At 31.8% G+C, this 14,669-nt stretch overlaps 1 protein-coding gene and 1 long non-coding RNA gene across 5 annotated transcripts; one reads left to right on the top strand and one right to left on the bottom strand.

Moving 5' to 3' along the window:
• Nucleotides 1-714: 714 nt before the first annotated feature.
• LOC137839063 (uncharacterized) lies at nucleotides 715-3,554 on the top strand. Its single transcript, XM_068648191.1, has 8 exons — nucleotides 715-802; nucleotides 907-1,023; nucleotides 1,512-1,753; nucleotides 1,847-2,023; nucleotides 2,119-2,223; nucleotides 2,291-2,392; nucleotides 2,475-2,681; nucleotides 3,489-3,554. The coding sequence occupies exons 1-8, from the start codon at nucleotides 715-717 to the stop codon at nucleotides 3,552-3,554; spliced, it is 1,104 nt and encodes a 367-aa protein (XP_068504292.1).
• A 2,002-nt stretch (nucleotides 3,555-5,556) lies between these two features.
• Nucleotides 5,557-10,911, bottom strand: LOC137806575 (uncharacterized). 4 transcript variants are annotated; one of them, XR_011080366.1, is made up of 8 exons: nucleotides 10,805-10,911; nucleotides 10,629-10,737; nucleotides 10,419-10,536; nucleotides 7,342-7,738; nucleotides 7,133-7,259; nucleotides 6,764-7,042; nucleotides 6,030-6,684; nucleotides 5,557-5,814 (listed from the first exon to the last, which is right to left on the bottom strand). It is a non-coding gene; the product is annotated as an uncharacterized lncRNA (long non-coding RNA). The 4 variants fall into 4 exon arrangements; XR_011080367.1 differs by having other exon boundaries at nucleotides 10,419-10,520; XR_011080365.1 differs by lacking the exon at nucleotides 10,419-10,536 and having other exon boundaries at nucleotides 6,030-6,503; nucleotides 6,579-6,684.
• Nucleotides 10,912-14,669: the final 3,758 nt, after the last annotated feature.

Here is a 14,669-nt window from a genome sequence, read left to right as displayed (position 1 = left end):
ACATTTGGGACAAGGAGTTATGCAAGTAGTAGTGATACTCAAATGCGGTTTGGAGGTGTACCGTATTATGGTCGATTGATAGACATAATTGAGATAAACTACCATGGTCGATTCTCAATTGTTTTATTCAAATGTATGTGGACTAATACATCTAAAGGGATTATGAGTGATGAGTATGGATTTACATTACTAAATTTTTCACACTTGATCCACACTAGTGATAACGATGATGACGAGCCATACATCCAGGCATCAGAAGCTCAAATGGTATATTATGTAGAAGATGAATTTGATAAAAATTTGTGCATACCTGTACATTTAAAGCCTAGAGACTTGTACAACATGGTTGACGATGATGTTGACAATTTTCATGAATCTGAGCCATTTGAACAACAAAACGTAGAAACATTATTTCTAGATGTGGAAGAAAATATACAACTAACAAGGTTTTTTTTACTATTTCATTTTAATTTATTATCCTACAACATTGAATTTATGTAATTATTATCCTATTGCATAAATTTATGTGTTTATCTTATTTTTTGTAGACCACCTGAAGATGAAGAAAATACCAACCAACAAGAATAATTTATCTATAGCTTATCCTTCATCTCATCCAGGTAATATGTTCAATTTAAAATTTTGAGTTTTAATTTTCATTAATACGTAATGTTACATCTTCAAGAGTTTTATTGATTGTTAGGAATCTTGAAGATGAAATTTGCAAACTCAAGTAAGTCTAAGTCAGAAAATCAAGTGAATAGTCATCCTTCAAGGCCTAATACTCACCCTTATAAACCTGGTTAGATGTCTAAACTTTCATACAATTTATTTGTTATCTATAAATTACATTCTTCAATATATTGATTCATTTGTAATTCACTTGTAATTTTGTGATTGATGCAGGACTTGAAACAAGTAATCCTAAAGGTATTCCATCTCCATTTCCCCATCCACCTCTATTTGCACCTCAACCAAGTATTAAACGTGCTCCCCTTCCACCTTCAATCGCATCTCAGCCAAGTAATTTGTGTTCACTTCTTTTTCAAATTTATTAATAATCACATCATTAATTGTTTTTTTTCATTGAGTTGATTTATTTTCAGGAACCTTGAAAGTTAGGATATGTTCAAAAAGTTAGACTAACTCTGCTCTTACATTCATTGTTCAACCACAAATAACACCTCAATCTGATTCTCAGCCACCACCACATCAATATGTACATGTACTTGTACCAACAATACCTGGTATATCAGATGTATATTCAAATAATGAAGAGGAAGAAAACGATGAAGTTGAGATGCAAGCACATCAATAAAGGCCTATAGCCTGCAAAAGAGCATGGCTCGTTGATATCATTGGTAAGTCACTATATATCAAGTTCAAAATGGAAATTTGTATAAAGCCACTATCATTTGTTAAAATCATACAATGTTATATATAGTTATGTAGTATTAATTTTTCCATTTAGTCTTATATCCCTTAAACACAGATGTTTTTATATTTCACAGATGAGCAAGGAAAGAGAAACACAAAACAGCTAAGAACCAATGATGTTTGGCATCTACGTCCTAATGAAAGGATTCTTGTGAAATGGAATAATGAGGGTCAACCTATTGCAGACGGTGGAGCATTATTGAATAGGTTCTTAGGTAGTATTGCAAGAAACCATAATTCCTTTCCTATTAGTTATTCTAGTTGGAGGAAGATTCCTAAAGTTTATAAAGAAGATATACTTAAAAACACTATTCAGGTAAATCATGTCTAAAGTTATACTATAATTAATTTTTTTTAAAATTAAATATGTTATAATTATTGTTAATTTTATTTGTTGATTGTTTTGAAGGCTAAATTTGATATCCATTCTGATGTTCATATAAATCATGTCCTTAAATCACTTAACACAAAATGGAGAGACCACCGACAAGAATTGTGGCAACAAATGAATGATGGAACACGTACTAGAGATGAATTGATTGCAATGGCTCCAAAAGGAATAAATAGAGATCATTGGGCTTCGTTTGTGGATTACCGTCTAAATTAAAAAACGAAGGTATAAATAAAACATTTTTTAGGCATTTACATTCAGATTATTAATTTTTACATGTTGATGATTAGGAAAATGCTCTAAAAAATAAAGAGAATAGGACAAAGCAAATCATTGCTCACACGGGTGGATCTAAGACCATTGCAAGGAAAAGAAATGGTGACAATAATACATATGTTCATGTCAAATTTATGTTTTAATCTCTCTTAGAATGTGTCATATAATTTTTCTTCATTTTAATAGGAAAAAGAGTGTGGCCACAAGGTTAGTAGAGGAGATATATGGATAGCTACACATAAGCATGCTAATGGAGCATTTGTGAGTGATGAAGCGAAGGAAATTGGTGTAAGTTTAATTATGATAAAGTCTATAATTGTCAATCACACTTAATGTAAGTTTAATTTATTTCTTCTTGTGTTCTTTGTAGGAAAAAATTCAAGCATATGAATTAACTTCATCACCATTCATATCTAAAGAAATATCAACAACTGATTCCTTAGCTTATGTTTTCGGAAGTCAAGAACATTGTGGACGTGTTAGGGGTTTAGGTTTGGTTCCTTGTCCATCTAATGTATTTGGCTGCAATGCTCATTCGTATAGTGGGACATCTTCCAATACAGATTTACAAAATCAGGTTCATTATTTATTACTTTTGATCATATTTTTTTATTTGGGATGTGAAGTGCAGCAGTGGAAATGTGGCAACATTTTTTTCTGTTGTATATTTGCACACTAGTTCCTTCATCTTCATTCTTAATATTAAGCTAGGCACTAACCTTTTTTAATAGATGGGAAACCTTGATTGAAATATCATATTAGAGACTTGTTCGATTTTTGGAGTTGGCCATAGGGATAGAGTTGGTCAGTAGGAATTAGGAAAACTAAAAGTTTTGATACTCAAAAAAGAGTATTGCTGGAGTCCATCACTAATGAATGTAGTTTTAATAGTGGATGGAAGCATTATTGTAGTGATTGACCTGCTAAAAAGAAAGAATTAGGTTAACAACTTTGTGAACTTGGCACGGTTTTAAATGTTGATAAACAGTTTGTCCAAAACATAGTGTATAATATATTTTCCAAAAAACTAGGAAAAATGTCAATATAATTCTATCAAAAACTTAATAAACCTAAGACCTAAATACACTTGACTTGGGCTGACGATAATTCATGGTCATTTTCATCACTTTTCACACATGCAATCTCCAAAGGACTTAGTGGTTTGTCAGCAATCAAGATGGCACAAAGCAACTACACACCTGATTAGTTTACTAGCTTTATGCATCACTGAGTATATTTTTGATTTTTAATATTTATTTGTACATAATATTTTCTTTTAATATTTATTTATAGGGTATTAATTAGTGTGGTGTTTTGGCATGACTTAAGTATGCTAGATACAATCATGAAATAAAGCCTATTAATGGTAAGTTCTGTTTTTTAGGAAGTGGTGATTTTGGATATTGGCCTAAATGATGAAATAGTGGTTAGTGCTGGAACCAGTTTGTAGCCATTTAGTTTAATTAGAGTAACATCATATTGCTTTCCTTTGTTTTTGTTGCTAACATGTACATATTACCTTTTATTACTCAATTATTTACTTTTCTTGTTCTCAATTGTACATTATTATATTATTCACTACAAAAAAAAAAAATTTATTAGATTGGACCAAAGGCGGACACTAATCACAAAAAGCCCACGCAAAGATGCAATTAGCGTGGGCTTTGCCTTCACACAACTTTGAAGCTAATATCCCCATCGCAAAAAAAAAGTGTCGGGTGAGTGGCGTCGCAATAAGTTGGCTTGCGTGGGTTTTGCCTACAAGTTGGCAACAAAAAAAAATTACTAATGTTAACTTAAGTGGGGGCTTAGCCTTGGGCAGAAAGTGAGGGCTTAGGCTTAACTAGGGGGACAATAAAATTAGCGTGTGCTTAGCCTTGGATAAGGGGACAATAAAATTAAAAATAAAGCTTGGGCTTAGCCTTGGATAGTGGCACAATAAAATTAGAATAAAGCGAGGGCTTGACCTTGGTAAAGTGACAATGAAATTAGAATGGGCTTAACCTTGGATATGTGGACACATAATTTTTTTTTTGTATGCACTATTTTTAGCATTGAACTCCACTTTTGAATAAAAGTTTAGATTTTAAATATTAAATATTAATTTTTTTTAATTTTTTTTTTGCAATAGCATTAAAAAGAAAAAAAAACATCAATAAATTGATAAATTAAAAACTAAAAAACAGCAGCTATTGAACTCCACTTTTAAATAAAAGTTTAGATTTTAAATATTAAATATTAATATTTTTTAATTTGTTTTTTTTAATAAGTTAAAAACTAAAAAAACAAAAGAAGATGTTTGTATTATTTGGTGTCTTTGTATGAGATGTTATAAAGGATAATAAGAATTAAGTTTAATTAGTTATAGCATACATTTCACTGTTATCTAAATTCATAATGAATAAAGAAGATTAAAAATACAATGCACAAAATCTAAAATTGATGGTCTTTCATATAAGAATTAAAATGTAAAATTTGTTAAACTACAGGGACTACCAAGATATTTAACCAAATAATGATTTATGTAGAATTTTCATTGTCTTTTTACTGGTAGAAATTTGCAGAAATTAAGGGTTTCAAAATAAGCCCCTTTTAGTATTTTCTTCCAAACAAGCTAATATACATGTACAGTGATATCTTGGTGGCTGCAAAAGAACAGTTGTTTTTTAAGGCATTCCATTGAAAATTGTCTATGGTTTTGATGCGGTGTAGGGCCAACATAGGTAACAATTAATTTGTTACATTATTATCCTTGCAAAGGAATCGTAACACTAATGGACCATCACAGTTCAATGCTTGTCATGACATAACTAAGCACTAACCCAATCAATCGGTAGGGTCATGTATATATAAATCCATCATTGATTGTAAAGCTGTATTCCATCATGGAATTCAACCTTAACAAAACATGCATAATATAAGAGTCTATAGCACTCACAGATAAAAAAAATAATGATGAATAAATTAATAGAATGAAGTTTTCTATTCCAATTGTATTGTACTGAGAAGTTCCTCCACATGTTAGTGTTCAGAGGCAAGGCAACAAACTAACTAATGCAAGTCAGTAAAAATTATTTGTCAGATACATATGTGGCCGTGCAGTTAACTTTTCTTTGTAATATGAATTATTAAGCAAGCCATCTACTACAGGGCTCACTCATCATATAAGCCCCATAAAGATGCTGAGGAGAATAAAACAAGTTTTCGCCAAAAATAAAAGGAAAAAAGAAAAGGATAAAGGGGGTTTATAATGGCCAACAACAAATTGTAAAAGTCAATTCAAGCAAGCCACTCTTCACATTTTTCTTAGGGTGGCGTTAAGAGTTTGATCACCATAATCAAAATGCAATTATTTGGCCTTAGAAACAGTACCATTCCAGTACCATGAAATCCCATGAGTTACTCAACTCTGTACCATGATTCAAAACTGAGGAGAATCGACCCGAATTTACAGATCCATGCATAATCCAAATATAAAACAATACCATCTCTAATTTTTGGATTGATTTCCACAGTTAATCTAATTACACCAAAATGAAGAAGTTTGTGATTGAACATTGAAAGGCAATGACACTTGCCAAATGTTTTAAGCAAAGATAGATGTCACAACCCAAAACAGAAAAATGAGAGTTACTGCATGAACACACTGCCAATAAGATACTTACCCAAAATTGCAATCCTTTTTCCCTTTCTTATATCACGAACTTTTACTGCATGAACACACTCACTCATCACAACACTACCAAGAAGATAAAAACATGCTCATCACAAGACTGCCAAGAAGATAAAAACATGCAAAGAGTCATGCATGCAATGTGAGTAATACATAAATGACTCAACCTCTCCATGTCTTTCTGTAGCATTGCATAAATTCTTGTCAAGGAAACTACAAACCAAACTTAAGAAAGGTTTTAAGAAAACTTACAAAATGATGAACTCAAGGCAGGGGTTGATCATCAAGGTTCCGAGCATAGTGAGGGTGAACCTGACTTGTGCATGTTGAGGTGTCAACTTGTTGCCGCTCCATCATCATGGTTAATTTTTGCTCCATGAACTTTATTTTATCCTCTAACATTGCACACTTTTGATTTGCTTGAGCAGCTATTTGAGTTGCTTAATCGGCTCTTTCATTTGCTTGCATCACTTGTTGATGAAATTGTTCATTAAGAGAAAAGTAATCACTAGAAGGAGCAAATATTGAAGGTTGGGTTAGGAAAGACACTCCATGGCGAATGTTGGAAGCCAAGTCTGCAGTGCCATAACATCGACCTCTACTCTTGCCTCCAGCAACATCCTTCCAGCATTGAAGTTTTGTTGTTAGATTGATCGGTTGGCAGTTGGAAGATGATCCTTCAGAGTTGTCTGATTGGAGGGCTTTCAATCGCTCATGGTAGGTTTCCTAGTTCATTGTGAAAATTGTAAGTGGGGCAATACTAAGGAATATAAATCATGTATAGAAAAGTAGAGCAATAACTTATATAAGTCTGTTTGGCACGACTATCTACCCAAAGTCCATCCTTCTTAGTGTGTGTGGCCATGAATAATTCATCAGGTTCAACCGGCCGACCAAAATTTCGTTCCTGAAATAAATGAAAAGGTTACCAACATTAGATATTATCTACTAAATTTAAGCTTATGCAACGAAATATAGATACTTACTAGGCTCAATGCAATGTCGAGGTGTGATTTACGACCAGTAGAGTGCAATGCCCCACCTCGAGTTGATGACCTATTCAATTTATTTTGGATTGATTATTCTTTGAACTTTTTTGAATCCCAATAGTCCAAGAGACCAATCCATGCTTGTTCACTAATCCAGTTAGGTCTAGTCGCTTTCATCCTAGCTTTAGCAAGCATATCAGAAAGGCGCTTTCTCATCTTTGACTCGTACACTTTTCTAATTTGCCATTCATCATGAGGGGCCCAAGTCACTCGAGTCTATAAAAAGAACAACAAATTTAAATAGAAGTTGATGAATATAAATAAATACTTAAATCGAAATGATCGAAAATGCTATGTTATGATCACCTTAAATTCAGTCCACCATTTAAGTTGGACTTCCTCTGGTGTTTCGTCATAATGATAGTAAGGACCCCTAAATTGTGACCTAATTGCATGCCCAATTGCCTTAGTAGCACAATGATTAGGTGTCCATCTACAAAACATGCAAACCAAAATGTTAAACATGAAGTATAGGAAACAATTCATAATAAAGTTCAATGTGATCATAAACTTACCCTTTACCCACTGGTCGAATGATGACTCTTCCACTACCATCATGTTCTTCATCAGGGATATCATGGTGCGTAGTAGGCGTGGGTTGTACTGGCGTATCAGAGGGTTGCACTGATGCCTGAGTGGGCTGAACTGATGTATGAGTGGGCTGAACTAATGTATAAGTGGGTTGAACTAGAATTTGAGGAGTCACAAGAACGGATGGAGCACTAGAGAAATGAAATGATGAGGGAGTAGGTGTGGACTGTAATGGGGGACCCCAACCTTATCCCTCCTTCTAAAGTATAAAAAGTTTGATCCATTGCCTTTGAAACAAATTCACTCACTCCAGTAATGAATTGTTTGCTAAGTCTCCTTGAAGGATCAAGTCGTTCATACATCCAACTTCGATCCATTTTTCTGCATGGAATATATGTATATAGTAGTGATGAAATTATTAGTCAATATAACACTGTGAGAGTACATGCCAAAGAAAAGCATGCCAAGTACTAGAATATTAAATTCATTCGTTTCAGGTATAGGGTAGTTTGATTTTTTGCAAAGTGCAAAACAATTGTTAGAATAGAATAGATGAATCCAAATTTCAGGACCTCTAAACCCACAAGAACTGCCAGACTGTCAGTCACACTACAAGGTTAACAATGAATCCAACCAAAACTTAGAATCCAAAATTGAAGTTTAGTCAATCACAAATAAAGACACAAGAAATGTAAGGGTAACAAAACCTAAAGCTTCACAAATCCCCTGGCAAGTGTTTCCACATCCTACCTCACATATCAGTCTGGATATTGGTAATAAAGACAAAGAATCTAAGAAAGCATAATTTAAATTCAAATGGATATTGGTAATAAAGACAAAGAATCTAAGAAAGCATAAGATGAATTAATGAATTGAAGGAATTCAAAAACCAGAGAAATTCAAATAGCTAGCCAGTCCCAGTTAAAGACAAAAATATGTGTGAATACCAGAACCTAGAGCTTCAAAGATCTCCTGCCAGTATTCAAGCTTCAAGGATACTCACATCTGTCCTACCTAACATTTATTAGTTTCTACAAATACATATAACTATCTTTGCTTAATTAAATGTTAGAATATTTTTTCTTAACTATTTTTAATTCTAAATAAATTTCCTATCAGCTAATCATATATAATTACTTCATAAGATTAATTTGTCTAACACAACATAACACCTCGTAGGCACTGGAAAGGGCCAATACACACTTGTATGGTACTAAAGTATTTACAAACAAATCAACTAATAATAATACATATTAGACACATAAAAAAAAAGCTTATATAATTTTTATTCAAGTTCTTTCTCACATAATTACAAGAGGTAACAACTTAAATCAATCTGCAGCAGAAAGAAATTGGCAAAACACTGCTGCAAATTTGCTTGAAATTGGTATACAACACTTCTTTATCTTTTCCTTCTGTTTTTTTTTAAATCAGAAAAAAAGGGAGGAAAAAAGAACATAGATAGAACAACATAGTATAAAGTAGCAGAACATGAAAAGCTAAAGAAGCATGTAGATTGAGAATTTGGATTAAAATCATGAAGAACATCAACCTTAGCAGAGCAGGGTAGAAATGTTTGAAAGATTGAGAAGGCAGCAAAAGGAACATCCTTGGCTCTCCCTAGAACCCTATTCTTACCCTTCAGTTTTAGTTTATTACTCACACAAGCCACCCCTTCCTTTAGTTTATTGAAACACTTGAGGGTCTTCTCTGTGACACCAACTTTCTTCTTTGAGAATTTGTAGCTCCTCAGGTACATTTGCCTACAGGAGAAGCTATCAACTCCTTTTGTTTGCACATTAGAACCTACACGGATGCTAGAATCCACACTCTTCACAAATTCTACATCAGATTCTGGCCACTTGTAGAGGTTTACATAGGTTGGCCTAAGGGGAAGAGCTGTTTTGTTGACAGAATCAACCATAGGTTTTAGGAATGGTTCCACAACATAGCATTATAGCATAATAATAGTAACCTGAAGCTTATGTAGTGAAAATTTGAGTTACCCTAGAAACAACATGGTGCAATGGTTTTGTATAAGATAAGTGCGAGGGGATGTGACAGAATGAGTTTTTTAATTATCCAACCAGATATATTGTTGTTCCTTTTCAATCTCTCATTTGAAATCATCCTTTGACATTATGAATGGCTTTATATCCTATACCTTATACTCACACATTCAAGGCTTCATAATCGCTTTTCTGATTTTTAGAAACCTAATGCTCTCATCAATTCTTCACTCTTAATTTGATCCTAAAACACTCTTAATAACTAGTAAAAACGTAGTATCCATACTTAGTAGCACAGCACCAAATCAAATCCAAGTATACCAAAACTGTTTGTTCTTGAACTAGACTGTCTTCTGTACTTCACATAAATGTTGATTCTGGTAGATTATTATAAGTTATCATATTTGCATCACTTATAATAAAAATATATATCATCTCTACTTTTTGTAATTATTTGTTTAAAAAAATCTCTCTACTAATTTGCATAATTTATTTAAAAATAATAAGTTTAGAGCTTAGTTTTCGGAAAACATTTTAAGATAATTACATATATAAGAAAAGAAGAACAAAGAAATGAAAAATTGTTACAAAGAAAGATATGTTCTGGTTTATGTCTCCCTAATGTTCAACTGTTACTGTCCCTGCTGCTACTTGGTTCGACCATTTCAGTGCTTTAGTTAGTCTCTTATGTTGTCTTTTATTTTTTGTTGTTGAATCACTTTTTTTTTATATGTTCTCATGCGAATGCAGTGCTGGAATTCTGGTGTTATATTGCTGTAAAGGCATGGTAATGCTTGTAAAGCCATGTTGCTACTTGTATTGCTAATGCTGGAAATTATGCAGATTTTTACTGCATAATTATTCTATATTTTTTTATTAATAAGAGAGCCAAACTTCTTATAAACTTAGGCTTCTTAATTTATACCTTCCACACATTCAACAAAACATAACAACCTAACCTAAGTCCATTAGAGCAATCCAAATTGCATAGGTACAAAGATTCCATGACTGCAGCATCAAAAGAACACATTCTAAGCAACTGGAAGACTAACCATAAATCAAAACCATGCCATATAAAACACTGGAGGTTAGCTTAGCTTAAGCTTATGTTTGTCCCAACGCTTCTTCTTCCACTACCTTTCAAAACCATTCCACTACCTAAGCATCCACCTAGGTATTAGTGATCCAGAAGACGCTGTTATACCCATGGCTCCTCACTCTAATGAAAAAAATCAAGATAGAAACGAAGCGAGAAAACTCACAGTAGAATGAGGCACAACTCTGTTGCGGAAGCAAAAACGAGGGTTCGCCAACGCCGAAAGCGTGGTCGCGAGGCTTGTTCCTCCGCAATCCCAATCCGCCACAAAGAGCCTTGAGCCACGAAACACAAATTAGCTACTGTAGATGGATTGAAAACGAAAGGAAATGTGAAACTTACAGTATTAGGACACAATGCTTGAATGCTCTCCGTCGTCGCAATGCTTGAATGCCTCCGTCGTCGCAATGCTTGAATGCCTTTGTCAATGCTTGAATGCTTGAATGCTCTCAAATGTTGTGGGTTTAATAAGGATGTGTATTGTCTTTGTAAAAGTTTACATTATTAACATGAAAAGTTAATAATACTAATTTATAATTCAAAAAATGACGAAAAACAATATTATAATCTTAAAAAGGGATGATTACAAACTACATCATCCTATATCATAAATATTAAAAAACTAGAAATATACACACATATATAAAATTCATGTACCTGTAAAATTCGAAATCCAATTAGTAATCAATTTTAAAATTCAAGATAATAGTCAAATATGGTGTAGAGTAAATATTATATATTTTTAGATCTCTTATTGTAATATGATAATTATTATTATTTTACCGTGTAATGATAAAAATAAATATTTGAAACAAATATGGTTATTACTACGTAACATGTTTAAAAATAAATATCTAATTTTCATCAAATAAAAGTATTATTTTATTGTTTTAACAGTTGTTAAGTTATGATATTATTGTTTTATCATTACTTCTATCATTCATTTGACATTGATTTAATCCTCTAATTTTAATATCAAGTTTCCTAAATAGTAAAAAAATAGTCTTTAAAATATTTATTTCATATATAACAAATCTTAAAATGATAAATTTAATACCAGTTGCTAGACTGATGTTTTGTTCTGTTCTTGCACTTTCAGGGAACATCAAATGCATCAGAACATAATATGGACGAGGATTTTTCTCCAGTAGATGTGGATGTAAATTTAGTAAAAAGCTTTCTTGATTCCTTTTCTTCCCAACAAGGCCTTCCTGGTCCGGCTTCTAATTTGACTACAAGATACAAAGAAGGGCAATTGAAGATACTGAAATATATGTGAGAATGTTGCTGATGCCTAATGAGGAAAAGTGGAGTGAAGTGAGTAGGAGAGAATTCTTCAGAATTGAAAAATGAAAGAAAAATTAAAATTAATTATTTGTGTGTAATTTGTGAGGGCTTAACTTTCATATTATTTAAATTTAATTTTAAAACTTTTAGCGTGGGCTTAACCTTCAAATATTTAAATTTTAATTATTTTTATAATTTTAGTAGCTGCCCTTTCAGCAACGCAACCATTATTTTTATTTTTATTTTTTATTTTTTTTAAGTTTACGTGGGAATAACTCACGCTTTCCTCACACCTTATTTAATTTATTTTAATAATGAAGGTTTAGTGAAGGTTTAATGGACACTATTTAGTGTCCACTTATGGCCTTCAATATTTGTTTGCAGCTAAATTAAGATTTTCTTATAGTGATTGTACATTATTATATTTTAATTTTTACTGTGGTGTTGACCGATTTGATTTGGCAATAGTATTTTGATGGCAAGTGATTGATTTCATTCATTTTGTGTTATAAATTAGGTTTCTATATTGACATCACAAGTCAATGAAATGAAAGCAATGATGACTTTTTTTGTGCAAAACTATTTCGAAGAGTTGCCTCATGATTTTGCTATGTTTCATGCATCACCGGTAATCTTTATTAAATTAATATATATTTTATATTGTAATTGGAATGCTACTTATTATAACTATTTTTATATATTAGGCATCCAATCGAGGAAGTGTTCCTAATGATGAAACAAATGATCAACATCAGCAATCATAGCCAAAGAATGTAATAGGAATTGTTTTAACTTTCTAAGATTTCATATGTTTTAGTTATCTGTGGATTTTGTTTTGATTGTATCGAAGATAAAAATGGTACTTTACTTTCTCTTCCATTTTGCAGATTTCCCTAAGAGAAAAATGGGATAAAAATTTCTTGAAGGTGGAATGCAGTTATATAAAGAACTTTAAGGTTTTTTTTGGAATTGTTCCTATTTGTTTTTTTTTATTGTATTCGAATGGCGTTAGAGCTCCTAAGCTATTGGAATTATGCTTTGCAATTGCGATTTTGAATGCTGGGAATTTGAAGAATGAACAAATCAGGGAACGTGATATGGGAACGAAATTGTCTCAGGGCATTGATTTGGAGTAAAATGTAAAAAACTTGAATTATTTTTGTTTTTCTAAAATTTAACGTAATTTTGTATATCTTTTTAACTTTTAAATATTAAAAAACAACTATAAGTAAATTTTAAGATTAAATGTGATTTTATTTAGATGTATAATTAACCTTATGGGAATAAATATATTTCAGGTTTCAAAAAATACATTCCAAAATTGTTTCTATTTAAAAATATACATTTACAATTTCAAGTAGAAATATGTATTGTATGATGCAAAATACAAAATATAGATTTTAAATTATACATATTTTATATTTTGGATTATAATTTTAGAAAAAAAAAGTTTAACTTCAAACGTTTGGGAATTTAGAATACAGAGATAATTTATTTTGACGGGTAAAATTGGAATTTCAAAATATGAGAGTGGAGAAAATGCAGAATTAAATAAGGGTTTCATCTTTCACCTGCTTCTTCCTTTTTTTCAATTCCAGTTTTGAATTTAGTGGGGGTTTTCAAATCGTCGGAAATAGTGGAGGTTCCCCAAACTGTCGGGAATACGTTCAAAACCGGTAATAGCGGGGGTTTTCAAACCGTCGGAAAGTGATTATTTTCCAGGGGTTCTTAGAAACCGCCGGTAATCAGTTAGCAACGCTAGTTCCAGGAGAAAAGCAAACCGCAGGTAACACACTTAACGGAGGTTAAAATCGTCGGTAATGTCAAATATAACCCCCACTAAAAATATCTTTTTTTGTAGTGAATGTAGTGAACTTCATTTTTTTTAAGTGTATATGATAAGATGTAAAAATTTATTTGTTTATTTAAATATACAATGAATGTTATATTTATCTTTTTTGTACAATATTTATCAATTAATGGCTTTGTCTAGAAATTGTATGCAATGGATAACATTGATATGCAGTTGATCATTATTAATGAATGGCGAAAAATTGATCAAAGTAAACATTTTTAATAAAAAAACAAACTTAGTATGACAATTATTGCAATATGTCCAATTTGATTTATCATGACGGGTGGTAGAAATATTTGTCATAGAAAATCACTTACTATTACAGTTCTGATGAGAACCATCATAATAAGCCATATTTTCTAGATTGTTCTAGAGATACTAATCATAAAAAGTTTCATCCGAACATACTATGACAGATAGTTTGCATATTTTATGACAATTTATATACAACAGTTACTATGCTAGCTTTTCAACCGACATAAAAAGTGCAAATTTCTATATCACTTGAATATATATCGTCATTAAAACCATCATAAAAATTCTTGTACAACTATCTTAATAAGTCATTTTTACACTAGTGGAATCACTTATGTTCAAAGTATCCAAATGGCTAAGAATCACTCATCAACCAATGTGATAAGATTGACATTTTTCTAAAACTTGGTAATGAATGTCTCCTCGACGAGCCTGTTAAAATGAAACTCAATTTTCTCAATATTTGACAAGCTCAATCCTTATTTAATAAAAAGATGCTTACCCCTACTTAGAATGCAGATTTATCATATCATTCACATCAACATGTTTTCATTTTCTCTATGGAATGACATTGTTTCTTTATTTTTTTCTAGCTCAAGGCATTTAAAACTCATTTATTTGATCAAGTGGTTTAAACAAAGATAAAGAATTTAAAACTCATTTATTTGATCAAGTGGTTTAAACAAAGATAAAGAATTTAAAACTCATTTATTTGATCAAGTGGTTTAAACAAAGATAAAGAATTTGTTAGGGTAGCTTTCTCCTTAGTGGTTAGAATTCTCAACAAAAATGAAACAAATTACCTTGATC

Source organism: Phaseolus vulgaris, chromosome 3, assembly GCF_000499845.2.
Source record: "Phaseolus vulgaris cultivar G19833 chromosome 3, P. vulgaris v2.0, whole genome shotgun sequence".
Taxonomy (NCBI): domain Eukaryota; kingdom Viridiplantae; phylum Streptophyta; class Magnoliopsida; order Fabales; family Fabaceae; genus Phaseolus; species Phaseolus vulgaris.
This window is presented reverse-complemented; position numbering and strand designations above follow the sequence as displayed.